Source organism: Rhinopithecus roxellana, chromosome 8 (genome assembly GCF_007565055.1).
Source record: "Rhinopithecus roxellana isolate Shanxi Qingling chromosome 8, ASM756505v1, whole genome shotgun sequence".
Lineage (NCBI taxonomy): Eukaryota > Metazoa > Chordata > Mammalia > Primates > Cercopithecidae > Rhinopithecus > Rhinopithecus roxellana.
In genome coordinates, this window is record NC_044556.1 from 77,160,330 (window position 1) to 77,188,320 (window position 27,991).

Consider the following 27,991-nt stretch of genomic DNA (forward strand, 5'->3'; position numbering starts at 1 on the left):
AGGAATCAGTGAGAGACTCTTGACCAGACCTGGTCAAGGATGCTGGAGAGAAACACAGCAAGAGAAAAACGCTATAGAATGCAACAGGCCTATGAAAACAGTGCATGGAGAAGAGGCTGACTCAGTGGTCTTCCATATGCAGGATGGACATTACAGGCCATGAGGAAGTTAAGCTGATTTTGAAAAAAGAGTTGCCCAATGGGGGATAGGAATAAGACCCTCCAACCAAAGTTTCAGGGGACCTCCTTTGGAGAAAGAAATGTGTTTCTAGGTGTGGAAGAGCTCACTTGGCTAACCAGCTCTAAGATTGGGCATGTCTTGAGGCAAGAGAGAGTCCACACGACCTTTGGAGGTTCCTGTCATACAAAGGTCCACAGCGATGCTTAGAGACCCTCACTATCTTTCTGACACCCCCAACTGAGTCTCTCCTTCTGAAGTATCTGGCTGGCCTGCTACTTGCTGATAGTTCCTGTCTTTTCATCTGTGACCTCTGCTCCCTACATCTGTGCTCGTCATTTCACAGACTGTAGCTATTTCTGCTCTTTCAGTAGAGAAGGGCCAGGATGTCTTCCTCTTCCCAAGGTCACAGCTGGCTAAGCCAGAGGAAATCGGCTTCCCCCAGGTCCTCTTGGTGTTTGACTCTAAGGATCAGCACAACATAGAGCAAAGTACTACATCAGTCTTATCCACCTCATCCATCATTCATTCAACGTATTTATTAAGTACCTACTATGTGCCAGGAGCTGGGTTTACACTAGTGATCAAAATAGATATAGAGATTATATTCTTGTTCCAGTGGCCCTGACACTTCAGAAGACACCAAAACCAAGGGCTTTTATATTTATTTACTATAGAAATATTTGCAATACCTATAACCAACAAAGGACTCATGTCTGATATTCATGAAGAACTCCTACAAAGTAATAAGACAGGGCCAGGCTCAGTGGTTCACACCTGTAATCCCAGCACTTTGGGAGGCCAAGGCAGGCAGATCACTTGAGGTCAGGGGTTAGAGACCACCCTTTCCAACATAGAGAAACCCTGTCTCTATCAAAAATACAAAAATTAGCCAGTCATGATGGCATGTGCCTGTAGTCCCAGCTACTCGGGAGACTGAGGCAGGAGAATCACTTGAACCCAAGAGGTTCCAGCCTGGGCGACAGAGCGAGATGCCATCTCGCAAAAAAAAAAAAAAAAAAAAATGTGGTAGGACAGAAGGAACAGAATAATAGAAAATGGACATAATACTTGGACAGATATCCAAGGGTCAAATAAATGTATGGAAAGGTGGTCAACTTCATTGGTTATCAGGACAAAGTAAATTTAAATTGCAATACCACTATACACCCACCAGAATGGCTAAATTTTTTAATTTTTATAGATTGACAATGTCAAGTGTTAATGAGAATATAGAGCAACTGGAACACTAAGACGCTGCTGGCAGGAGTGTAAATTAATATGAGTACTTTGAAAAAATTGTTTAGTCGCATTTGCTAAAGTTAAAAATATGCCTATCCTTTTATGACCCAGTAATTCTACTCCTAGGTATATATCTAGTACAAATATGAACATAAGTGTACCAAAGGACATGAACAAAAACATTATCGCAGCCTTATTCATAATAACCCCAAAGTAGGAACAACCCAAATGTCCATCAACAGAATAACAGATAAATTGTGGTATATTTATTTAATGGCACACCGCACGGCAATGAAAACAAATAAGCTACTGCTACCACAATGTTTTTGATGAGTTTCACAAACGTAGTATTTAGTGAGAGAAGTCAGACACAAAATAAGACCTACTGAATGGTTCCATTTATATAAAGTTCAGAAGCAAAACCAACCTGTAGTGTTAGTAAGCGTTACTTTTGAGAAGAGGTGTGGCATAGTCACCAGGAGCAGATAGAAGGAGGGTATCTGGGATGCCAAGAATGATCTCATTCTAGATCTGGATGGTGGTCATAGGGGGATGTTCACTGTGTCATCATCTGTTGACCTGTACACTTAGGTTTCGTGTTCCTTTCCTAAATGCCTGGTATATTTCAATTAAAAAAAAAAATACACACAGGAGAGGGAAATTGTTTTCAAGTAAGTAAAAACATGGAAGGTAGAAAGGAAACAGGAGAGAGATCAAGGATTTATACACCGGTAGCTGAGCTGTGGCAAGATTAAATGGGGTAGTGGAGGGGAGGGAACTGTTGAATGAAACAGGGCAGAAGTTGCCTCCAGCCCAACTTAAGTTTCTCCAGATATATCAGCCTTAATTCCCCATCCAGCCCCACACCCCGTATTCACAAACCTCATCTTTCTGGACAAGGCCCAGCATTTCCCAGACTAGCAGCTACTTCTCCAGGCAGAGAAACCCAGTATTTGAGGCCAAAACTGGGGTCTGAGACACTGATATTTTGCTCTAGTAGGTCCTGTGAGTCTGCAGGCCCTTGATGCAAATACTCCAGAGCTGATCCGGAATCATCCAGGGGGTACTGGTTTGGGGTGGGTGAGGGGAACAGGGTTTGGTATGTGTATTTGTCATCCTTATCAAAAGGAATGACCTGTTCAGGTTGCTGTGTGCGCTCTTGTGTGCACGTGCCCAAAGTTTCATACACAGCACTGCGTTCTCCTCTCCCCAGGCACATCTTTGTTCCAAACCCTATTCAGGGGTCTAGAGCCATGTTCGAATGCCCCCGGGCCACTTTCAGGGAGGAAAAGGACAGGAAGGAACCGTTGGTCACAGGTTCCACTGACAAGAGGGGAAAACTTGCGGGTGGGAGTTCCTTTATGGGGGAGGTCACACCCCCTGCACAAAAACATCCCAAAGAGAACTGGCATTGAGTTTGTGTTGGAGAGGTGGAGATACCCCAGGGAGGAAGTGGCGAAAGGTGAGCATGGGAACACCCCTCTTTGATCCCACAAGGTGCGTCAGGGAAAGTTGGATTTCATTTAGCGCGGGATGGAGACATCTCTCCGCACGCTGCCACCAGGCTCAGTGGGTCAGAGGAAGTGAGGCTCCCCTCCGCTCCTACCTCAGGTGTTGCGTGTGCGACCCCAGCCGTGAGTCTGACCTCCTTTCCCTCCCGCCCACCAGTCTCCACCCCTTTCAAGGCTGGGACTTTTTTAAGGCCGGATTCGTCAGGGGTGAGCCATTTGCTCAAGGAACGCGGAATCTGGAGGCAGCTGAATGACGAGCTGGCGGGAGAGGAGCTGTGTCCAAGAGCAAGGTAGGGACTGTTCTGTCCGGGTACCGAGCGGGAGGAGGGAGCACGCGGATGGCTGCTTGAGCCCGGGGTCAGAGGTGGCTGGCTGGCTGGCTCCACAGGGACGTTTGCCGGTCTTCCCGAAGCCCAGAGGCTCCAAGGAAACATCCAGCTGCAGGAGAGGACGCGCACTGTCGCACACGCCTCTCAAAGGCCGCTGGGGCTCCGGCGCGGCGCAGCGGACCCGGGGGCGATAGCACCACGCAGTGAGCTCGGGCAGCGGGTCCCCCGGACCCCGGGCCGATGGGCGCTGGGACCCGCGCGCTCCAGGCGCGTAGAGCCGGCTCCCAGTTCCCGTCACTACTCGTACTGCGTTTCCCCGGCGCCCCGCCTCCTGGGCACCAAGCGAAGGAAAGGGGCCGGGCCGAGGGTGATCCCGCCCCCTCCCCAGTCCCTGATTGGCTGCTGCTGTTGTCCATCCGAGAATCTATTTTTGATGGAGGGGGGTTGCCACCCAGTCTGCCCCAGATCACGTTTGCCACCGGCAGCCAACCAGTTGGGCCCAAGTCCGCGGGCAAGAAGCGATTGGGGGCGAGTGAGCTCGGCCCCCCGGTCCCCAGTCCGGGTGCCCCCCCCGCCGGGCCTGAAGCGGTATATCCTGCCCTCCCCGGTCACCTCCCACGCGTGGAAGCGGAGCGGCGGCCTCGCTGTAACGCAGAAGCGAAATGTAGCCAGCCGGGTGTCGCGGCTGGACGCTCGCCTTGGCTGGGGGTGTAGGGGGGGCACGCCGGGGGCCAAGGAGGACTGCCGAGGAGGAGTGATGAGAAGAGGGTGTACCCTGCACCCCCCGAGACCACGGGCCCCGTTGCCACTCGCCAGGCGCCCCCCTTCCTCCCAAGCGAGGGGCAGGTCAGTCCTGTAGGGTCCTGGGGCGAGGAGGGGGTGGTGGAGGGCGGGAGTCCTGGCGCGCAGCGCATTTGCTGAATCTGAGTGGTGGAGAGACCGAGGAGGCCACCCAGTTACTTTCTCTCCCTCCTCGGGGTTGGGGATACTAAAATGGGTCTTTTTTGTCCCCGCCTGGGAGGAGGGGATAGGGCGTCCTGGTTCACTTTTGCTTCTTTCGTCCCAGGGCCTTAGGCCGGTCTGAAGTCTCTTTACTGGGGGAGTGGTGAGGGAGGACTGGCTTCCCCTCCTGCGAGCCCCCTCTCAGGTTCAGTGGCCTGCCAGGAACACAAGAGGGAGGCGGGGTGTCAGCTTTTAGCGGACTCAGAAACTTTTCTGGCATAGGGGCCCTAGGACTCAGAGGTTTCCTCCTGGATCTCTGGTGAGGGAGTTTGAAAGAACCACAGTACTGTGTTTAAGGAGATTGAAAAAGGGAGCCCTGGTGGGTGACTGAATTGATAGAGGAAACAGTTCTCCTGGGCCAGTTCCTGGGGTTTGATACCGCCTTTCCTAAACTGAAGTTGACTAATTATGTGTGTTTGGAATACTTAAGGACCTGTTCCTCTTAACCTGGTGGAACTCTCTTTAAATTTATTTTTTACTAATAAGAGTTCTTCTGGTGAAATGGAATAGGATGAGAGTCCATGAGGAATTAGGAAGCCTGGGGATTCCTTTAGGCAAAGAGAAGTGGAGCCATTACAGCTAAAGAGATGCATTTGGAGCAAGTGCATATTGGCTTACGGTGCTTTGGTTTTTGTTTGGGGTTTTTTTTATTGCTACTTTTGTTTTTTTGTTTTTGTTTCTAAGAATTCCACTATATCCAACTCTCAGTAACCCTGGGGAACAGGAGGAGCCTAATTAACTGAAATGCGTGGATAATAAGCAATCATTTTATGCTCTGTCCCTTCTAACTGAGATAACTCCGTTGTCCTATCTGACAAGCTCACAGGGCCAAGAGCAGGGGGAGAGGGGGAGAGACAGAGGCCTGGATCCGAGTCAGCTGTCTGAGCTCTTTGTAACACTGTTGACTCTCAAGGGCAGGAGTGGGTAGGCCTCTGGCTCTTGGCCTTGGTCTGGCAGGCTTGCCCCACTGCCCAGGGAGTCCTCCTAGCTTTGTTTTGTTTTCTCAGAAGCTAGAGCGTTCTGGGGTCTGGGGGACTTCACGCAGCAATCAGTTCCTCCCTGTTTCTTTGCCCTGTGTGACTGTCTTTCTGTTGCTGTCTTATGATGATAAGCGGTCACTTCATACAGGGGTGGCTGTGTGGCAGGGAGTTTGTGACTGAATTTGTAACTGAACCCCACTTAAATAATGGAGGGGCATTCAAGAAGGGGTCTTGCTGAGGACATACCTACCCACCCCCAGTTGCTGAGGAAACAATGCAGAGGGCACCTGCATGGCATCTTCCCAATCCCAGGCTGGTCATATCTCGTTGCTGGTGACCATGGTGGTGATTCCCCAGGAGGGTTGCTAGTGGGGAGGATGGCAGGGATAACTCCTGCTGAGCCTCCAGATGGAGCAGTGCAGGACTAAGTAATTTTTGCGGAAAAAGGGAGGCAAATAGCAAACTCTTTAACTATATGACGAACTCCTAACTGCCTTGGGGAGAAATTCTCCCAATAGGAGCTGTCCTTTGCTATAAGGTAATGTTCTTTTTCTTTTCTTTCTCCTTCCCATATAAGGTGTTCCACACTGATTCTCGTGACTTTAAGGACCAGGGATTTGAAGAGGTATTAGCTCTTCCCAGGAAGAGAGGAAGTTTCTGGAAGAGAAGGGAAAGACAGCAGACGCTGCACTGGGACCAGCAGAGCCTGAGGAGCTGTGGGAAGCTGACAGAGCCCAGCCAAAGCAGTGGGAAGAAGCCACAGCCCCAGGCCGGCACTGTGTTCTGAAAGATTTGAACTCAAGCTGCTTTTCAAGGAGGAGGGGCCATTTCAGAGACCACCCCAGACTTTGGTTGAGCTCTTCTACTCTGGATGCCCCCTACTCCGAGGAGCCTGCCGCTGAGAACCAAAGAAGATAAGAGAACAGATACATTTTCTTCAAGCACAGAGCTGGTGGGTTGGAGTCAGGCATCTGCACCCCTAGTGGCTGTCTGGTGAGGAGTTTCTTGTTTCTGCCCAGCTTGCGGCTTCAGTGCTTGATGGGGCTGCCTGTTGGTGGATCAGTTTTTGCAGTGCCTGGTAGGAGTGGAGAGCCGTGGGAAGAGGTCCCGCGGCGCCCAAGCCTGGGTTCACCCCAAGACTAAGTTCTTTCCCAAGTTAGAGAAGGAGAGAGAAAGCAAAAAGAAGAGAGGAAAGTTCTCCCTTCCCCTCCTCCCTGCCTGTCATGTCCTCTAAGCCAGAGCCGAAGGACGTCCACCAACTGAACGGGACTGGCCCTTCTGCCTCTCCCTGCTCTTCAGATGGCCCAGGGAGAGAGCCCTTGGCTGGGACCTCAGAGTTCCTGGGGCCTGATGGGGCTGGGGTAGAGGTGGTGATTGAGTCTCGGGCCAACGCCAAGGGGGTTCGGGAGGAGGACGCCCTGCTGGAGAACGGGAGCCAGAGCAACGAAAGTGACGACGTCAGCACAGACCGTGGCCCTGCGCCACCCTCCCCGCTCAAGGAGACCTCCTTTTCCATCGGGCTGCAAGTGCTGTTTCCATTCCTTCTGGCAGGCTTTGGGACCGTGGCTGCTGGCATGGTGTTGGACATTGTGCAGGTAGGACCTGAGTAGGGCAGCTCTTGACTGTGAGCCCAGGGCCACCTTTGCCTGCTGGGAAACTTGGAACTTCCTCTCTACCTCCCTGTCAGAAGTAGCTGCTGCTTCCTAGAATACTGTTTCCCTTTGGATCATGTCCTTGGTTTCTTCTTGGTCTAGTTCCTTCCTACAGAAGCCTCAAGGAAGCCGAGTAGCCCCGGGGAGGCAGTCAGGGCAGTATTGCTAAATAGAAACAGAATTGGCTCCAGAGCTCAGACTTGGGAGAGGACAGATGGAACAGGGTCGTTGCTTGCCATCTCTCCCAAGCATTCCTGCCGAGCCCAGCTCAGTAGGAGACATTTACAAGGGTCTCCTCTTTATGCCTTTTCTCCCCTGCATTTGTGGTTTCAAGGATACCCATAATAGAAAGCTCAGTTTCAAGCCTCTCCTCCATCCCCCTACTGGGCAGGAATTTGTTCAGCTGCCAAGAGGGTCTCAAATTAAGTGGGAAGGCTCTTGAAGGCATTTTGCGCTGCTTATCTTCCTGTAACCTTGGCATAATCCCCTTGGGGGGGTGGGGGTGGACACTTGCTGTCTGATGCATGATTTGGAGATTTGGTGTAACAAGACCCAAAAGCACTAATTATCTGCTGTAAATGGGGACAAAATGTAACTAGGCCTGGGCAGAACTGTCTCTCCTCTTTGCTCCTCACCTGTCATTCTGAACCTGCCCTGGGCAAAGAGGGTTCTTTCTGAGGACATTGGGTAGAATGAAGGGTGAGAGTCGGAGGGACCTGGAAGCTAAGAGCCAGAGACGTGCTATGTTAATTTATTGTGAGTCAGGACTTATAAAGAACCTCCAGGTCCAAGAGATAAAGTTTTGTTTTTAGATGAAAGTCTTTTAGGCACAGTGTGGCACACCAAACTTTTTGAAGGTGCTGGGTTTATCTAAGTAATTCAGCAATGTGTATCAAATTCCTGCTGAATGCTGGCCTCTGTCCTAGGTACTCAGAGAAATATTAATACTGAGGCAGGAGGAGATCTGGCTTTTGCTTTTTGGGACCCCCAGTGTTCCCTGACTATGATATCTCCCAGAAGTACACGAAGCTTAGCGTCACCTTCCCTGTGCCAAGCCAACCCTACAGACCACAGTGATATAGAGTCCTGCTGGTAGGTCTCGCCATGCCTGTGTCCCGGGAGACTGAAGATGGTTGGTTCTTGATAGTGTGTGCACATAGAGTACTTTGACTTGAGCCCTTCAGGGGAACCCTGAACCTTTGATTGCTCATGAGAATGATGTTTAAGTCATGCCGAAGTGCCTTGCACTGCCTCCCCTTTCCCCAAACCTGTTACCTTGAAGATTATTCCTACATGGAGGTTGGGAAGCCAGGCTGGAGCTTTGGGTTCCTCCCCCTAGTGGCTGCTCCTCCCCCTAGGGCAGTGACTGGGACAGTAGGAGGAGGAGAAAGAGACTAGGGTAACATTTTCCTCCACCTCTTCTATTCCTTTCCTGTGGCCTCAGTTCTCATTCTTGAAGTTTTTGCATTCTGGTTGGATACCTACAAAGGGGTGCAGAACCAGCATCCAGAGGTGAACTGAAGAGGGTTGTCTTATTTTCTGGATAATAATAATGGTAGTGGGGAAGCATTTGGGGGGCTCTTCTGAAGGCCCATGAGGTAGGATCCATAATCATCTCCATTTTGTAGGTAGGGAACCTGTAGCTTAGAGGGATTAGGTAACTTGTCCCTGGTCATCTGACCCTAGAGCCCACACCACTAACCCCTGTGGCCTTCACCATGGCCATGGTTCACCAGTTGGTTAAAAACTTGGAGAAGGGGCCAAGTGCAGTGGCTCATGCCTGTAATCCCAGCACTTCGGGAGGCCAAGGCAGACGGATCGCCTGAGGTCAGGAGTTTGAGACCAGCCTGGCCAATATGGTGAAACCCCATCTCTACTAAAAATACAAAAAATTAGCTGGGCACGGTGGCGGGCACCTGTAGTCCCAGCTACTCGGAAGCTGAGGCAAGAGAATCGTTTGAGCCCAAGACGTGGAGGCTGCAGTGAGCCAAGATCACGCCACTGCACTCCAGCCTGGATGACAGAGCAAGACTCCACTCAAAAAAAAAAAAAAAAAACTCTGGCTGGGCATGGTGGCTTATGCTTATAATTCCAGCACTTTTGGAGGCTGAGGCCGGAGGATCACTTGAAGCCAGGAGTTCAAGACCAGCCTGGGCAACAAAGTGAGACCTTATCTCCACCCCAAAAAAAAAAAAAAAAATAGTCAGACATGTTGACATTCTCTTATAATTCCAGCACTTTGACAGGCTGAGGTAGGAGTGATCACTTGAGCCCAGAAGTTTGAAGTTGCAATGAGCTATGATCGTATCACTGCACTCCAGCCTCAGCGACAGAGCCAAACTCTGTCTCAAAAAAAAAAAAAAAAGACTCTAGGAGGAGCCTATTTTCTTTGTCTTTTCTTGAGGAACTAGGTGGACTAGAATCTGGATTAATTAGTTATCTTCTGAAGTGAGCAAGAATACAAGTTCTTAGATGGGGTAGGGAGGGACCCCCACATACACACCCCACCCCTACCCATCCCACACACTTAGATTCCAAAGCTTCTGATGTGTTGCCCCACCCCCACTCCAGGCCCATGAGCTGGAGACATTGAGAGGCCTAGGTAGGGAACCTTTGGAGCTGCTGTCAGTGTGGCACCTCGGCTCACCCCAAGCTAGGGTCCACTTGGTGTGGATGACAATGGCAGGTTTGTCCATGTCCTCCTCCCCCAGTCTTCCTGCTACAGCTCTGGCTGGAGCAGGCCCTGCAGATGGCAACAGTGAGATGGCAGGAGGGGGTGAGTGCAGAGGGACCAAGACATGGGACCACAGAGAGATTCTTATTCCACATCCACGGGAATGAAGCAGGACTGACAATCTCAGATTCAGGAAGAGCAGGATGGTTTCTAAGGATTCACACCTATATTACCCCTTCATAAGCTAAGATGGCCTTCAGTAAGACAGAGTCTGAAAGTGCCCCAAGACCCTGGGGCCATCTGGAGAAGCTGGCTATGGAGTGTCCCCAGTGTCTTGGAGCAACTGAGCAGGAGTCCGTGTTGGCCATGGTTCAGATGTCTCCTTGGTCCAGGGCCCCCATCTTTCCTTGCTGCTATAGAAAACTTGCTTTCTTTTTCACCAACGCGATGCAAAAAAAAATTAAATTGTAATTTTAATTTAAAAGAAAAAGAAAACCCACTCTCTTCCTAGAAGGCTCATTTCTGCCTCCTCTTATCTGCCCTCTGGTAAATGTGCACAGCAGCATCTGCAGTGAAATAAGGGGCTGATGCTGGCCCAAAGTAGGAAAAGAATAAATGGATGTCCATCTGCTCTAACTTCCCAACCATGGCTGAAAGTTCCTGCAGCATCTGGAAGGGAAGCAGGGTGGGGCCTGGTGTTGGCTTCTGAAGGGGGTTGGGATATGGGAGCCTCCTCACTGCAGGAGCCTTGTGCCCATCTGCCCAGTTTGGTCCTAGGCTGCTCCGGATGTCTCACTCCCTTTATCTGTCAGCCTTTGTGAGGGTTGGGGTGGCAGGAAGTAGTGTGCCCATCTGCACTTTAATTCCCAGCTCGATTAAGATGGGTCCTTATTTTAGCTCACTACTCACCTGCTAAGGATCTCGAACAAAGCAGACCCTGCTGTGTATACAGAGTCTACAGCAATGAAAGTGGATGGCAAGCGTGGCCTTGGGGAAGTAGAGTGGGAAGGAAGTATTCCTCCTGGGCCTGGCCTGCTCATCCCTAGGCGGGACACTCATATCTGCTTCACTTGACCACCCCTTCTGCTTTTCCCATCTCTGTCCCCTGCCTGCTGTCAGGGACGCATTTGCTTTGCTCCTGCTTTGTACTGCACCATATATCCAGGTGTTGCCCTAAAGCCCTTTCCTGGACACCTAGAGGATGCCTCTTGGAAAAGCCTCAGACAGGTGAAGCCTAGGGTTACTGCAATCTCATCTGACCCAGTCCTTACTCTAAAAGATCAGCTCCAGCCCAGCTTCTCCCACAGGAGCCAATTCTCCCACAGCCTGGAGCCTAAAGCTTGTATCTGGGAATTTAAGTCTTCTTAATGTCTTGATTCCTGGCTCTGACTTTCTTCCCTGCTGCTACCCTCCTGAGGTGGTTCAGGCCAGAACCCTTGAAGGCAGTTCGGGGTCAGTGTATGAGCTTGGAGTAGGTGAGGGATGGAAGAAGCGCATTGGAAGGGCAAGGAAGAGGTACTGGCAGGACCACCGAGGATCGAGACTTGGGATTGCTGTGCCTCAGGATTCGTTTTGGCTATGGGGGAAGCAGTCTCTTCCCTCACCTCCAGAATACCAGGTATCCATGAGCCCCTTGCCCCAAGGTTAGAGAATGAAAGAGATGAGGGGCTGCATTTCTGGGAAGCAGTTAAAATTTAGATGTTCCCCTCACCCCCAAGCAGGGCAGCACTTCCCGGAACGTGCCCTTTTTCATCCCCGTCAGAGCAGGAAGGCGTGGGTGGCTGCTTGGTGGACGGGTGTGACTTCAGGGGCAGATACTCCCAGCCTGGATGAACAGGATGGGGCTGAATTTGGCCAAAGGAGGAAGAAGAGCTGCTTACTGTCTGCCCCTGCCACATCCTGCCTACTCCTAACCTCAGGGCCACCCTGATTCCTGGGCTGCTTCCACATCTCCAGCCTCCAACATCTCTTCCCAGGGTCCTATGCGTGCCCATGTGTCAGAGGCTTTCTGCCTGAGCTGCAGCTTTGAGAGGGTTTGTGGGTGAAGAAAGTATGTGTGTAGGAATTGGCTTCTCTGACCCAAGTGCCAACTCGGGGCTTTGCTGGCCCAGGGTCAGGTAGTGTGAGGTTCCAGGCTATATTCTGTAAGAGTCGGGAAGACTTGTGCACAGGGGCTCTTACTGTGACTGCTCCCTCTCCTTGCCTGTCTGTCTCTCATCCCATGCTCCTAAAACTCCATACTTTGTAGGTCCTCCTGTAGCTATAAGGAAAGGGTGCGTTGTGCTGGGAGGTGGAGAGATTTGGGGGTGCTTATGGTAGCAACCAGAGGAACTTAGCTGAGCTTTATACATTTTTTTGTTAAATAATAATAAAAGCAAGCAATATTAGTTACAAACAGCTCAGAAAACATTGCTTGCATACATGTGGAGTCGTCTTCTGGGTTTTTTCTTTCTACGAGTACATATACATTAAAAAATATACCTACCTGCAGAAGTGAGATTTTCATGGAGCTGGCAGCTTGGCAGCAGGGTGGAGCCGGTGTTTTGGAGTGAAGATGAGATCTGAGGCTGTGCTCTGAGAGGAGCTTTGAAAGCCCACAAGGAAGGGGAGAAGAGGGGGATTTTTCCCCTCTCTGGAGCTGGTTTGGGAGGAAGCAGGAGGCAAAGCAGAGCAAGGCCGGACTGCAGGGAGCTGGAGCCTCAGTGGTATGTACCAGCCGTGTTCAAGAGTAACAGTCCCCAAGTTGCTCCAAGGCAGATGGGGCTCACTGGGGCTGCCTTCACTCTGGGGGGTCTGAGGGTGGGAAGGGATTTACCTCCCTTCAGTGTTTGGAGGGGGCTGGCTCATCCTGTGACTGCCTGGAAGCCCAGTAACTGTTGTTGAGATGGGGGGCTGTCTCCTCCCCATTGTTAGTCCTTATGGTGGGGCTTCCCTAAGAAGAGTCCCAGGTCTTGGCCAGACCAGGAGCGCAGGCAAGCGTATGCTCCAGCCCCATTGAAATGAGCCCTTCCCCAGGGTCTTGTGAGGCCTCCCACCCCATCCACACAGAGAGAGCTCTGACAAGAAAAGAGAGGTTCTTGCCTTATAGGGCCACCCAGTACCCAGCCTCTCCTGGTCTCAAGCCCTAGCCCCACCCCCTCTGATAGCCTTGCTTTTTGGTTATTGTGGTAAAAAATATGTAACATAAAATTTACCGTCTTAACCCTTTTTAAGTGTGCTGTTCAATAGTACTAAGTATATTCACCTCGTACAACAGATCTCCAGAACTTCTCATTTTCCCCAGCTGAAGCTCTGTACCTATTAAACACTCACTCTTTTCCCTGCTACCCCAGCCCCTTGTTTCCACCATTCTTCTTTCTGCCTCTATGAATTTGACTACTTAGGCTGGGCACGGTGCCTCATACCTGTAGTCCCGACACTTTGGAGGTCTAGGAGAGAGGATCCTTTGAGCCGAGGAGTTCGAGACCAGCCTGGGCAATATAGTGAAACCCCTGTCTCTACAAAAAATATAAAAATTAACCAGGTGTGGTGGTGCATACCTGTAGTCCCAGCTACCCAAGAGACTGAGATGGGAGGATGGCTGGAGCCTGAAGCCATGATTGCGCCATTGCACTCCAGCCTGGGCCACAGAGTGAGACTGTGTCTCAAAAAAAAAGAAGTTGACTACTTTGGATACCTCAGATAAGTGGAATCATACAGTGTTTTTTATGACTAGAGTAATGTCCTCAAGGTTCATCCATGTTATGGCATATGACAGGATTTCCTTCCTTTTCAAGGCTGAGAAATATTCCATGGTATGTATGTACCACACTTTGCATATTTTGTTTATCTGTTCATTCCCTGATGGACATTTGGGTTGCTTCCACCTCTTGGTTATTGCATATATTGCATATAGTGCTACAATGAACATGGGCACACTAGTATATCTTCAAGACCTTGCTTTCTATTCTTTTGGATAAATATCCAGAAGTAGGATTGCTGAATCATGTGGTAGTTTTATTTTTAATTTTTTGAGGAACCACCATATTGTTTTTCATAGCAGTTGCACCATTTTATAGTCCCACCAAGAGTGCACAAGGGTTCCAATCTCCACGTGCTTTTTTTTTCTCTTGAGACAGAGTCTTGCTCTGTCACCCAGGCTGGAGTGCAGTGGCAGTCTCGGCTCACTGCAACCTCTGCCTCCCAGGTTCAAGCGATTCTCCTGCCTCAGCCTTTCCAGTAGCTGGGATTATAGGTGTGCGCACCACTCTCGGCTAATTTTTGTATTTTTAGTAGAAACAGGGTTTCACCATGTTTGCCAGGCTGGTCTCCAACTCCTGACCTCAAGTGATCCACTCGCCTTGGCCTCCCAAGGTGCTGGGATTACAGGCATGAGCCACTACGCCCAGCCCAATCTCTACATATTGCTAACACTGATTATTTTCTGGGTTTTTAAATAGTAACCATTCCTAATGGGCATGAGGTGATCTCTTGCTAATCTACAGTATTGCTCATCTTTATTTATTTTATTTTATTTTATTTTATTTTATTTTATTTTATTTTATTTTATTTTATTTTTGAGATAGAGTTTCACTCTTGTTGCCCAGGCTGGAGTGCAGTGGTGCAATCTTGGCTCACTGCAACCTCCACCTCTTGGGTTCAAGCAATTCTCCTGTCTCAGCCTCCCAAGTAGCTGGGACTACAGGCATGTGCCACCACGCCCAGCTAATTTTATATTTTTAGTAGAAACGGGGTTTCTCCATGTTGGTCAGGCTAGTCTCGAACTCCTGGCCTCAGGTGATCTGCCCGCCTCGGCCTCCCAAAGTGCTGGGATTACAGGCGTGAGCCACCGCACCTGGCCACTGCTCATCTTTCACGACAGAGTGTGGGTGTTGGAAATGCCTTGAGAGACCATCTGACTGGTCCCTGAATTGAACATTTTTCAAGAGCTTGAGGCCCTTGTAACTTGTCTAAGGTGTCCAGCTGGTCTACGTGAGGAGGCATATTGGGGAGATAAGCAGGAGGCCCGTCCCTGCTGACTCCTGTCGGAGACCCAAGGCTCTCAGTCCAGTGCCCTTGCCCAACATAGTCCTTGGCCTCCCAGCCATGATACCCAGACCAACCCATATATATCCGCCTGGCCTGCCTCCTCCTCCCTCTCCAAACCTGGAGGCTTTCCATTCTTAAAACAAATAAAGGAAACCACCTACCCGGTTAGGGCCAGGAAGGGAGACACAATCCTAACCTTTTTTGCAAGTCCTCAGTTTCAGTTGCAAGTAAGGTAGCTTTCAAATAGCCAGTCCCGGCTCCTGCAATCTTCTTAGCACTGACTAGTAGAATACACTCTGGACCTCAGTTTCCTCATTCACAAAATAAGAATAAAATAGCCCCTACCTTATTGGGTTGTTAAGATGATTAAAAGAGAAATACATGGAGATCACTTAGCCTAGCACATAATCAGTCCTTAATAGATGTTAACCAAAGACATTGGTAGGAGAACCAGGATTGATGGTCTTGGGACTAGAACTCAGGTCTCCTGACGCCCAGTCCAGGGCGCTTCCTACAGGAGTACACTTGCTTCTCCTAACTGAGAGACTGAGGAAGGTATGTGGGGTAAGGCAGTGCACAGAGGAATAAAAAGCCTCTTACAGGCCAGCATTCAGAGGTTTGGGGGCCACAACTTAATTCAGAGCCTGTTCAGAAGGAGAGTTGCTGTGGCTGAGGCCCAAAGCCGTTGGAGATAGAAACCAAACAAACTCTCTAATCTCCCCAGCCTCGGCCCCAGCCCCGTGGAGCCCAACTCTCCACAGCTGAGACAACAGAGAAACTGGACTGAAAGCAAAGGGGCCAGGGATTGCAATTTGAGGGGGGATTGCAAAGGATTTCTAGGGTGTCAGGCAGCCCAGGGCAGCTCAGCTGTGTGGGTCCCCATTACCCTTCCCCACCCACCTCCAGGAAAGCAGACAGAGGAGGCAGTGCCAGACTGAGAGTCTCCCAACCGGCAGAGACCCTCTCCATCTTCCTGGTTCTGGGTAGCAGGAAGGGGGGTTGTGTTGTTTGAAGAACCATGAGCTTGGTTTCGTTCCAGGGTTCTTGGAGGAAAGGTGGCTAGCGTGCTCACTCCCTGCTGATTCTATTTCCTTCTCGAACTCCTGATCTCAGACTACCTGTTGAACCTCAATGCCCACACTTTGGGGCACTGAAATTCCTGGGTTCTGTTTTCACCTTGTAGCACTGGGAAGTCTTCCAGAAGGTGACAGAAGTCTTCATCCTAGTGCCTGCGCTACTGGGGCTCAAAGGGAACCTGGAAATGACCCTGGCATCAAGGCTTTCCACTGCAGTGAGTGTCCTGGCTGGGAGGAGCGGGGCACAGAGAGGACTCTGGGCAGCACCGAGCCAGAGACTGGGAGAGGGCTATGGGCCCTTCTCCACTACCCAGGCCTGGAGTGTGGGACTGGGGTGGGAAGGGAGGGCCTGGCTGGGCAGGTGTAGGGAGATCCCAGGCTGGGTGTCCTGCTCCTGGGCAGGGGCTCCCTGCCCAAAGTGGTTCCCAGGCTTGGTTTCTGGATGTCCCAGCCACCCCTGGACTCCTGCCCCACCCCCTACCTCTCAACCACCTCGTGACTGTTTGTGCAGCTTTGACAGGCAGGCATCATGCTGGTTCCTCCACCCGCACAGATGGGGGCCTCCTCTGATCTCCAGCCCTGCTTTGCAGCTGGGCAGGAGCAGAGCCAGGCCCTCCCAGCACCCCCAGTCCCCTGGCCCTCCCATTCCCTTTACCCATGGCAGCTTGCTCTTCTTTAAGGGAACAGACAGAGAGGAACTACTCGTCACTCCTACCTCCCGCAGTCTTGAGCCATGACATTCCAGGCCTGAATAGATACAGGGCCCTGGGTTGGAGGTGGGAGATGATAAAACTCAGGGGGCCTGGGATGTCCCTGCACGGCCAAGAGTCTTGAGAAGGTGACAGAGAGAAGTGGCATCCAACTTAACCCACCCTGACTTGCCCTACCCAACTTCTGGCCCATGCCCCCCTCTCCTTCCCGAATACTCTTGGAGCCTCAGTCCTGCACCAGCAGCTGACCTTTCTTTCCTTGGGATAGCAGGCTGGCTTCAGAGTCAGGGACTGGGTTGTTCTGACCCATGCAGCAATGGGCTGCCCAGATAAGCAGGGCAAAGAATGGAATTTGCCTCTGCTCAGCTGGTGTCCTGAGAGGAAGAGAGGCGACTGCCTAGGGGACCCCCCTCCCATCCCCCACCCAGCTGCAGGAGCTCAGTTTTAGCTCCTTCCCTCTCACCTCAGTTTCTCTGATCCCGCTTCACCTTTCCAGGACTGTCAGGTCCTGTTCTCAGAGTCTTAGGCCACATGTACTGCCTTATGATCTAGGCAGGAGCCTAATGGATGGAACTTCAGGCCTTTTCCAGCCTGGAGCTCCAGCTCCTTGCCCTCCCTCTCCCAGGCCAACATCGGACACATGGACACACCCAAGGAGCTCTGGCGAATGATCACTGGGAACATGGCCCTCATCCAGGTAAGAAGGCAGGGACCAGAGAGGGTGGGCTAAGCCTCCCCTTAGTCAGGAATCTCTGAAAGGCTTAGGTCAGCCCCAGCAGGCTCCTGAGTAAATCTCCAGTATCCCACTGAGCTGGCTTCCCCCAGAGTAGCTCTAGGAGGTAACTAGGTTACCCAAGAAAACACCCAAGATGAGGAGAGCCCAGCATCACCCATTCCAGTTCTCAGTTTCTGGTGGTGCAGGTGCCTTTGAGTCCCAGCAGATCCTGGCAATATGAGCAGACTCAGGAGTGCCAAGATGTCCTGTGCCACTGCTGTTCCATCTCCCCATGAGACCACACAGGTTCAGACTGGGAGCCTTCCCCCTTGAGGCCCAGGTCTTGACTCTGGGTGGAAGGCTCCGACTCTATTGAACCTCACTCCCATCCCCAGAGGCACACTCCTTCAGCCAATAACATGTTCTGGGCTCCTGCAGAGTGCACTGCCCAGCACTAGTGTCTGGTGTGAACCTAAATAAATAAAGACATCCTTCCAGCCTGGGAGGACTGGACAGTGCAGTCCAGCCTGCCTCCTGGGGCTACTGCCAGCCAGGAAGAGGTCTGCCCAGATGCTCATGACCTCAGCTTAGGAAGCCCACTGCTCTCAGGGCTTTCCAAGTTACCACTCCTGTCCCCAGGTGCAGGCCACGGTGGTGGGCTTCCTGGCGTCCATTGCAGCTGTCGTCTTTGGCTGGATCCCTGATGGCCACTTCAGTATTCCGCATGCCTTCCTGCTCTGTGCTAGCAGCGTGGCCACAGCCTTCATTGCCTCCCTGGTACTGGGTAAGGAAGGGAGGGTGTAGAGGAGTAAGGAGTGCTACCCCAGAGGTGTTGGCTGCACCTGGCACTCCACTCTGTCTTTTTGTTTGTTGAGATTCCTTTATCTCTTCTCACCCTGCCTGCCCCTCCTCCCACTTCCTCACCAGGTATGATCATGATTGGGGTCATCATCGGCTCTCGCAAGATTGGGATCAACCCAGACAACGTGGCCACACCCATTGCTGCCAGCCTGGGCGACCTCATCACCTTGGCGCTGCTCTCAGGCATCAGCTGGGGACTCTACCTGGAACTGAGTGAGCCACCAAGAGGGTGGTTCGGGTGGAGTCCTGGGTGGGGTTGAGAGAGATGGTAGTTTGGAAATGTGCAAGACGTTTCTTCTGTGTTCTTAAACTATTTGGTTTGAACACAGGTTGTAATAATTCCTGATCTTAGAGATGTGAAGCTAAGTACTGATCTCAAATTCAAGCAGGCATCAGGGTCAGGGGAAAAGTGTCAGAAGTATATTCCTGTTTGGTCATGCATATTCTTACTTCTCTTGGAGGGATGAGGTAGAAAGAGTAAAGGAAAGGAACCAGAGGCTGGGATCTGCTTGCAAAATGAAGAAACGGGTGGGAGATGGTGATTTCTGGGATCTAATCAAGAGACCGAGAGTCTCTGTCCTCTGGTCTCTGTCCCTAATTGGTTCAGTGCCTGGCTAGCTCTCTACCTTGGTTTCCTCATCCATAAAATGAAAAAGGCTGGTACCACCTACCTCCTCAGCTACCAGTGAAGATCAAATGGGGTCATGTGTTTACTGGCATTTAGTATAATCTTGCTATTGATCTTTGGGACATTGTCAGACTGAGCCAGGGAGAAACTTGGAGTAGGGAACCACAGTGCTTATCTCCCTCTCACCTCTGCCCTCTCAGATCACTGGCGATACATCTACCCACTGGTATGTGCTTTCTTTGTGGCCCTGCTGCCTGTCTGGGTGGTGCTGGCCCGACGAAGCCCAGCCACGAGGGAGGTGTTGTACTCAGGCTGGGAGCCTGTTATCATTGCCATGGCCATCAGCAGGTAGGCTGGAGCCCTGAGTATCCACTCCTACCCCACTCCCACCCTGCCACAGACTTCTTTTTAAACCCTGGAGAGAGGGGGTGGGGGTCAGACCCTAGAAATGTGTTCATTAGTGTATCAGTCACATGTCCTTCTGTTGAAAATGACAGAAACCATCTGAACTGGGTTTCATTCCAAGGCAGAATGTATTGGCCTGGAGAACCAAAAAGGCACAGCTGAATTCAGGGACATACCTAAGATCAGGGCCCCAGTACTCTGTGATTCTCCACTCTGCTCTTCTCTGTCATGGCCTGCAGCCCAGGTTTATGCTTTTCTTATTCCTACCAATTCCAGTGGGAAGAGAGATTCTTTCTCCCACCAATGTCACAAAGTCCCAGTATAGAGTTCCACTGCTTCTCATCTGGTGACATGATTATCTCCAGACCAGTCAGCGTGGCCTCGGGGCTGCGATCCTCTGATTGGATGGACCTGGAGCCTAGCCATCATTGAGGCATTGTCACCTGAGCCACAGTCACTGAGCTTGAGAGAGGTGGTTCCCTGAGGAGGAGCCCAGTGCTATCACCAGAAAGGGAAGTAAATGCTGAGTGGGCAGAACAACAGAGGTCCTCAGCGGCAGATAGTCCCGCAGGCTGCTCCTCCAGCCAACTTAGAGGGCAGGTACAGGAGGTGGTTGCCTGACCCAGTACCACCAGCTTGTTCTGGAGTCACTGCCCAGTCAGAATGTTATGAGCAGCACCTAATCCTGTCAAGGGAGGCAAGGACTGGACGATGAGGAACTCCTGAGAGCCACAGTGCTTCCCTTCATCTCCAATGATAGGTGGGTCTGGACCTCTCATCCCAGAGACTAAGGCAGAACCCTTCAGTGGTCTTTGCATCATTTTGTCTTTATGTCTCTATAGTGTGGGAGGCCTCATCTTGGACAAGACTGTCTCAGACCCCAACTTTGCGGGAATGGCTGTCTTCACGCCTGTGATTAATGGTGAGGTCTGGGCATCAGCTGTCGGAGGGCAGGGCTGGGGAAAGGAAAGGGACAGGAGAAGAGGACTTAAGGGGTTGGTTTCTGTATCAGTCAGGGTTCCAGTAGACAAGAGAATCTTGCTCAGATGTTTCAAAACCTTAATGAAGGGACTGCTTACAGAGGTGGGAGCAGAGTAAAAGGACAGATAAGGGATGTTGAGGCACCCAGAGATTAGCAGCAATGGGAAGCCTCTAGTCCTAAAGGGTCAAGGGGAGTATCTTAGTCCATTATCTGTTGCTAGAACACAATACTTGAAACTGGCTAGTTTATAAAGAAAAGAGGTTTATTTAGCTTCCAGTTCTGGAAGCTGGGAAGTTCAAGATTGGGCAGCTGCTTCTAGTGAGGGCCTCATGCTGCATCCAAACATCCAAATGGAGAAACAGAAGGAAAACTGAGCATGTGCAAAATGGGCAAAACAAGAGAAGCAAACCTTGCTTTATGACAACTCACTCTCATGGGAACTATACCTTTCCCAAGAAAGACATTAATCCATCTTAATAACCTATTCAATCTTAAAGGCACCACCTCCCACCACCACATTTGGGGACCAAGCCTCAACATGAGTTTTGATGGGGACAAACTATATTCAAACCATAGTAAGGAGGGAACAGCATTCCAGGAGCCCAGTGAAAGTTCTGTCTTTGCCCCCAACGTGGGGAAGCCAATGCTGAAAAGCAGGGAGGGATTAGGAAAGAAATACCTGATCTCTCTCTCCACCTGCCCTCTGGTCGCCTGCTGTTGCCTCCCACTGAACAAACACAGTGGAAGCAGCCAGCAAGGGAGACTGGGTGATGCAGTCCATGGAGACCAGTCTCCCAGAGCTCAGAGCAAGACCGAGAAGAGCAGGGACCAGGTTGGGATGTGAGGGCAACAGAGAAATCAGCACAGGTCCTGGCAGAGATACCAGTTTCCAGAGTTTGGAGCTCAAACCTGATCCTTGAAACTGGTTACCAGAGCCAGCATATGACCATAGGGTGCCTGGGTCTGCTCAGAGCATTGGAGAGGGGGTGAGGCAAGGCAGGGCTTCATCCCCTCAGCTGTGTAGGAAGGCAGGTGCCCATGCTGCACTGGTGGAGAAGTCAGGCTCTCTTGAGTCTGCAGATCTGTACATATCCTTTCCAGCACTGTCACAGCTTTGCCAGGGGAACATGGAACTGCTGCATCTCCTTAGAGGGGAGGATGAAGGAGGCTGGAAGATGCCCTGGAAGCAGGGATCTTTGTCTGCCTTCTTAGTGTCTTACTCTTCTTTTGGGGACTGGTGAATGGGTGATGCCCATATAGACCCTAAATTAAGACAGAGGACAGTGCCTCTATAGATTAAAGACAAAGAATGAGAAGATCATTTTGTTCCCACTCCTCCCGCTGACCCCTATCTGTGTCTAAGCCCGTATCTGTCTCTGCAGGTGTTGGGGGCAATCTGGTGGCAGTGCAGGCCAGCCGCATCTCCACCTTCCTGCACATGAATGGAATGCCAGGAGAGAACTCTGAGCAAGCTCCTCGCCGCTGTCCCAGTCCTTGTACCACCTTCTTCAGCCCTGGTAACGGCAGATTCCCAGGCTCCCAGCCCTGGGGGGAGTGGGCCTACTGTTGATGAGCTTCACTTAAGAGACAGCTGGGGCCCAGATCCACAGGTTCTCCTTCTCTGCTGGGCTGTGCCAGCTGTTCTGAAGGGCAGAGCCCAGGCAGGAGGGCTGTCTTTTCCTAGAGCACCCTAGGGGTTGGAGACTACAGGATGGAGAAGTAGAGATACTCATCTGTCTGTTGCCCTGGGGTATGGTGCAATCCCTCCTGACTTTGAAAGACCTTCTGGGGCCAGGTCTTCTCCTCCCCTCCTCTTTACACCCCCTTTTCCCCAATTCCAGATGTGAATTCTCGCTCAGCCCGGGTCCTCTTCCTCCTCGTGGTCCCAGGACACCTGGTGTTCCTCTACACCATCAGCTGTATGCAGGGCGGGCACACCACCCTCACACTCATCTTCATCATCTTCTATATGACAGCTGCACTGCTCCAGGTACAAAGTGGCAAGAGCAGGGGCATGGGAAGGAACCAGGATGCCCTGCAGGAGTGGGAGAGGAGGCCAGACTTGGCCTCTTAGACACTCAACCTCCTCTTTCTCTGTGTCGGGGCAGCTGATAAACACCGGACAAAGGTGCAGGAGAACAGATGGTAGTTCCAGTAGAGTCACCAACATGCTGTGTGACTTTGACCCTGTTCTTTTAGTTCTCTGATCCTCAGCGATACCTTTGTAAATTGAGAGGAATGGACCGGGGGTGGTAGTTTTCATGCAGGTGGTTGTAGGATGCTGAGCATGTGCGATTTGCATGCTACCCTGACTGGCCACAGAGTTCCACGTCGCTCTGTTTTGCATGCTGCTCTTTTTTGAGAAATTCATTTGCATAAAGGGTCCCATAGCTTGAAAAACTGTCAAAACCACTGTACTAGATAATCTGTCGGATCCTGTCTAGCCTTGCCATTCCATGATACCATGACAGTTGCCATTCCATGATACCGTGACAGTTGCCATTCCATGATACCATGACAGTTGCCATTCCATGATACCATGACAGTTGCCATTCCATGATACCATGACAGTTGCCATTCCATGATACCGTGACAGTTGCCATTCCATGATACCGTGACAGTTGCCATTCCATGATACCATGACAGTTGCCATTCCATGATACCGTGACAGTTGCCATTCCATGATACCATGACAATTGCCATTCCATGATACCATGACAATTGCCATTCCATGATACCATGACACTTTCTCCCTTCTTGTATTATTACATTGTAAAAGCTTTTTATTTTGAAATCATTACAGATGTGTAAGAAGTTCTCAAACAAAGGTTCAGAAATCCCATATACCATTACCCAGTTTCTCTCCATGGGAAAATAACATTTTGAGTAACTTTAGGACAGTATCAAAATCAGGAAATTAGCATTGATATGATCCACAGTGCTTATTCAGATCGCACCGGTTTCACATGCACTCGTGTGTGTGTGTGTATGTGTGTGTGTGTGTTCTATGCAGTTTTTATCACAAGTGGAGATTTGTGTGGCCACCACTATAACCAAAACACAGAAAACTGTTTCATCACCACAAGGCTCCCTTATGCTATCCCTTTACAGCTAGGTCCACCCTTATTATTACCTTTTAAATTTTTATAAATTCGATTTTTGAACAGTCACATAGTTCAAAAATGTTTTAAGGTTCATAGTGAAACCTCAGTGAAAAGTCTTCTTTTCTGTCCTCTTCTTCACAGCCATCTGTTTTTCTCCTTCACAAACCATCAGTATTATCCCTTTCTTGTGTGTCCTTCAAACCTATTCTGTATTTATAAAAGTAAACGTATAGTTTTCTTATTTCCCTCTTTTTTACACACATGTGGTATACTGTACACACTGTCTGCACCCTGCATTTTTCACTTAAGTTTATCTTTGAGATCATTGCATATCAGTACATAAAGAGAACAACACCCTGATTTTCTTACAGCTCCATCATATTCTATGATACACAGACCATAATTTTATTTTGCCAGTGTATTGATTAACACCTGTCCCTCCAGCCCCCTCACCCCCAGCTTTAGAAAGGTTGTGTTTGGACATCTTGGCAGGGGCGGGGCTGAGAATCAGCCATATGCTGTTGCCCTGCAGCAGTTAGCCAAGCTGTGGCATTCCGTTGCTACTGGGTTCCAGTGCAGCACATGGTGGGAAGGTGGGGGTGGATATGCCAAGAGTCTGTGGTGGAGGTTTTCAGCTCATCTCTTGGCCTGGATTGGAAAGGATGAGCCTCGGTGCCATCACTCATGATGAATACCCTGGGAGACACTCTTGCCTCTGCTCTCCTCTCTAGATCTGTGGAGGGCCAGAGCGTGACACTTGATCCCCTGTAAAGGCTCTTATTGATCCCTTTGCCACCTCCTCCCAGCCGTGTGTCCTGGGGCCTGCTCGCGAGGCTGGAATGTGAGGACAGCTGCTACCATTCCCTTCCTAGGGCACGTCCCAAAGGCCTCCTGGCCATGCTCTTTATTTGGGACCCTTCTGCAGCTGCTGGAAAGGGTGTGAAGTTACGGAGGGCAGGGGAGCCAAGGCCGTGGTATCACAAGACAGCTGTGTGCAGGGCAGGCGAGAATGTGAAGAGTCACCTCTGGCTTCCTTGGAGAGAGGGCAGGATTCTCTCAGGCAGAGCCTAAAATTTTTAAAAAAGAGAGAGGACAGGAGAGCAACCAAGATTGCCTAAAGATAGGTATCACTTCTGGCTTCCGGATCCCTTAAGGGCTGTGGTTCCCGCATCTGGATCCCTTAGGGCAGAATTTTCATACCACAGTATTTACACAGTGTAGTCAAGGGTAAAACCTCCCAGATGACTGACTGTTTTGGAGCTTAACCATCAGAAACTCTTTCATTCTCACGCAGATGCAGTCATTTAGGGAGCCCAAATGTCAGGCACTGTGCAGATTCTAGGAGATTCAGGCCTGCCCCACCATGGTATTCTAGATCAAGGGCATCGCCAACTTAAAAGCACGTGTGAATCTTGTTAAATGCGGACTCTGACTCAGGAGGTCCAGAGATTCTGCATTTCTAACAAGCGCCCAGCTGTTGTTGATGCTGCTGGTCTTGGGCCCACTAGCAAGATTCTGGTCTGAGTCATTCTTAATTATCTGTATGAATAGAAGGTAAGCAAGAGCACAGATACAAATCAAAGCTGCAGATCATGTCAAATCTGTTTTGAATTGGTATGCATTGTCTGCTTTATATTAACATTGAGGTGACTTATTCACAATTCACCTTTATTAGGGCTAATGTTAAAATAAACTTGCATTCTTTGAGCCCAAAGAATGGAAAGGAAATGGAATGGAAAGCCACAACAACAGAATGAAAAGGGTCAGGAGGAAGCCAGCTTGGGATGATCGTCTGTTACTTAGACAACTGCCAGCAGCAGCTTCAAACACTGTCCTTATACCACTCTGCCCAGAGAAGGCATCCCTTTAGGAAAAGCTGACTCCAACAGCCAGCCCCGTGCGAGGCTCCTGGAAAGGCCAACATGGCAGGAATTGGAGTGACCCCAGAATAAGGTGACCCAGAGTTAGAGGCAAGAGGGCTGAGTTCCTGCAACAAATAGGATCTAGGTCAGGAAGCTCCTTGTTTGGTAAACTTGGGAGCAGAAGATAACGCTGATGTGGGTGACCCTGGGCCGTAGCAGCATCTTCCTTTCTAAAGAACTCTCATTGTGCCTGTTGTCTGCTCAAGGTGGTAATTGTTGGGTGGAGGAACACAGAGAGGTTGCTGGAGTGGAGAGAGGAAGATAAAAAGTAAAGACTGTGGCCAGCCAAGCCTTGTGAGGCACTAAATGGGTCTGATCGAGTGGCCTCTGGCTCCCCCTGGAGAGAGGGGATGGCTATAGGCTGGGCCCTTTTTGTCTCCCCAGGTGCTGATTCTCCTGTACATCGCAGACTGGATGGTGCACTGGATGTGGGGCCGGGGCCTGGACCCGGACAACTTCTCCATCCCATACTTGACTGCTCTGGGGGACCTGCTTGGCACTGGGCTCCTAGCACTCAGCTTCCATGTCCTCTGGCTCATAGGGGACCGAGACACGGATGTCGGGGACTAGCTTGGTCACTCAACCTTTTCCCCATCCCTCTGCACTTTCTATTTGAAATTTTTCTTTTGTTCCCCTGTCCCTGCTCCACCCTACACTCCCACCTCTTTCTAGGACTTCACTTTGATACCAAATTCTCATTATTTTCAATGGGAATTTTTATACATTGAGCCAAGTTTGTATAGCAAGAATCCAGGAAAGACAGACAGCCTGAGATAAGCAGTACAAGTAGGTTTTTGAGACAATCACCAAGTGCAATTTCATGGTGGGTGCCTCCAGGTGATGTGGACTGGGGCAAGGGAGTTTTGTCTGGAATCTGGGGACATGGGGTTTGGCTTTAGCAACCTGTCTTGGCCCTAATGAGAAACCCTTTGTGAGTGGGCTCTGGGTTTTTGGTTTTGTTTTCTTTTTATCTGTTTTGTTTTGTTTTTGGTTTTGGTTGAACAGAGGGACAGAAGAATAAGTAACACTCCCAAACACAGACATACTTTTGTAGAAGTGGACCAACTTCAAAGCTCTGGACAGGAGACAGCTGCTCCAGGCCCCTGTGATCCCAGCTCTATTCTCTTGCCCTCTGGACCTAAGCCCTCCCACTCAGAAAGAGTAAGGTGAACTGACTTTTCAATGTGTGCACATGCCTCTTGTTCATTTGCCTGATCAACATCAACAACCCCTCCCTCTGATCATTTCCAGTTGATTGTCATATTCAGGAAAAAATGGAACAGTGGACTCTTCTCTCTGTTGACCCATGTCTATCTATAGGTTCCCCAAAATCCACATTCTCCCTGGGCCCAGAGGACTGATTCTTTGTCTCTCTTCAACCTTCATCTCAAATTGTCTCTAAGCACTACCTTCCCCAGAGCTTTCCAGGTTGGGTTTTGAGATTAGGGACAGGTCATGGGTACGTGGAGAATGGTTTGGAGGTTGAGAACAACCACGGGTGTCTCATTGCTGCCGTTTCTCCTGAGAACATAATCACTTGATCACCTTGGACCCTGTCACTTCCTAAAATTACTCATTCTGTCATGCCATAGAGGTCAGTTTTCCTCTTTCTTGGCTTCTGCCCACAAACATTCACCAATCGTTCATTCGCTCATTCAGCAAATATGCAGCCTCTGCAAGATGAGCTCTCCTGCAGGCAAGCATGGTCTGAAACATTCTTTGAGCAGTATTTATTGAGTGCCTACTATGTGTTAGGTACTGTACCAGGCACTGACAAGCCAGTGGTAAGGGAAACACAGCTCTAACCTCACCTCATTCTCCAGGTTACAAAGGCCATGTGCCCCTTTCAATCTGGCAGAGAAAGTTTCCTCGTTGTAAGTATTTGCATCTACTTCAAGCCAGATTCTTCTGCCTCTTTCTCCTTATTAGACCCCAACTCTGTGCAATGCTGACCACAGCTAGAGCCACCGGCCCCATTGCTCAACCAGTGTTTATTTCCCTAAACGACGCTTCCTCACATTCCCTTCCCTCCACCTCTCCTCACCAAGCACCCAAAAGAGGATTTAGAACTAGCAGGGTGGACATCAACTGGTTGTTTCGACTTTTCTCTGCCTAGCACAAAATTGGGAGAAAACTGGAGCCTCCATCTGCAGTCACACGTGTACAGATCTGGGGATTTGGATGTAGGCTTTTTCTAACTTCTCTCTCAGAAACTTCCACAGAAACCTTCCATCTGTAGCCTAAAGGGCCCACCTTCAAGGGAAGGCTTAGGCAATGATCCTGTTTCTACCAACACCACACTTTATCCCAGGAACTTGCCCTAGACCTCCAGAGACCATATTTTCTCTCCCTCCATTTCTACCCAGACCTCCAGGCCTCCTTCTGGAATCACAGAACCGTAGAATTGGAAGGAATTTTAGAGGTTATCTAGTTGGAGTTGTATCCAACAGAGTTCATTAACACCAGCCTGGGCTTGTTTTTCCTCCTCCCTCTGGACTTTTTTCGTCTTTTCCTCCACCTCAAAAAACACTTGCACACAGATTCTTCTTGTACAGGCACCGAAACCAGCTCCTCTGCCCCTCAGGCTGTGTCCCTGTGATCTCCAGCCACCCCTGCCCCAGTCACTCGCCCCTTCCTCATCTCTGGAATTTGGCCAGGTAGTCCCAGAAGACTCTGGAGTGACCTCCTTTGCTTAAAAAGCAGACGGATAGGCATGCCCCAGGCCCTGAGTGTGTGAGCAGAGGAGGACTGGAGGGTGAGAGGGAAAGAAAATGAAGGTGACTTTCATGGAAGATTCATTTATTTTCCCCGATTGTACCAACTGCATGTATTTTTGGCCTGGCTGTAAGGAGCAATATTGGTTTACTCTCGTATCCTTAAAAAGTTACAGAACTGTGTCTTAAGAGAATTATTTATAGTTACTATAACTGAATTGACAAATGTCAACTTAACTGATAAATTATATTTGGTAAAATAAAGAGGATGTTTATTTA

At 50.1% G+C, this 27,991-nt stretch overlaps 2 protein-coding genes across 3 annotated transcripts; one reads left to right on the top strand and one right to left on the bottom strand.

Annotated features, from left to right (window-relative positions):
- Positions 1–1,670: 1,670 nt before the first annotated feature.
- On the bottom strand, positions 1,671–4,481 carry LOC104661743 (translation initiation factor IF-2). Its single transcript, XM_030934935.1, has 3 exons — positions 4,355–4,481; positions 3,750–4,000; positions 1,671–3,590 (listed from the first exon to the last, which is right to left on the bottom strand). Exons 1-3 carry the CDS (start codon positions 4,479–4,481, stop codon positions 3,132–3,134), a joined length of 837 nt encoding a protein of 278 aa, XP_030790795.1. The 3' UTR covers positions 1,671–3,131.
- Positions 3,123–27,991, top strand: SLC41A1 (solute carrier family 41 member 1). Of its 2 annotated transcripts, none has more exons than XM_030936588.1 (11): positions 3,123–3,220; positions 5,819–6,836; positions 15,779–15,886; positions 17,007–17,078; positions 17,736–17,880; positions 18,024–18,170; positions 18,786–18,933; positions 19,833–19,912; positions 21,355–21,489; positions 21,814–21,962; positions 25,383–27,991. In XM_030936588.1, exons 2-11 carry the CDS (start codon positions 6,465–6,467, stop codon positions 25,566–25,568), a joined length of 1,542 nt encoding a protein of 513 aa, XP_030792448.1. In that variant the 5' UTR covers positions 3,123–3,220; positions 5,819–6,464; the 3' UTR covers positions 25,569–27,991. The 2 variants fall into 2 exon arrangements, with proteins under 2 accessions (XP_030792448.1, XP_010360785.1); XM_010362483.2 differs by lacking the exon at positions 3,123–3,220 and adding an exon at positions 3,711–4,105.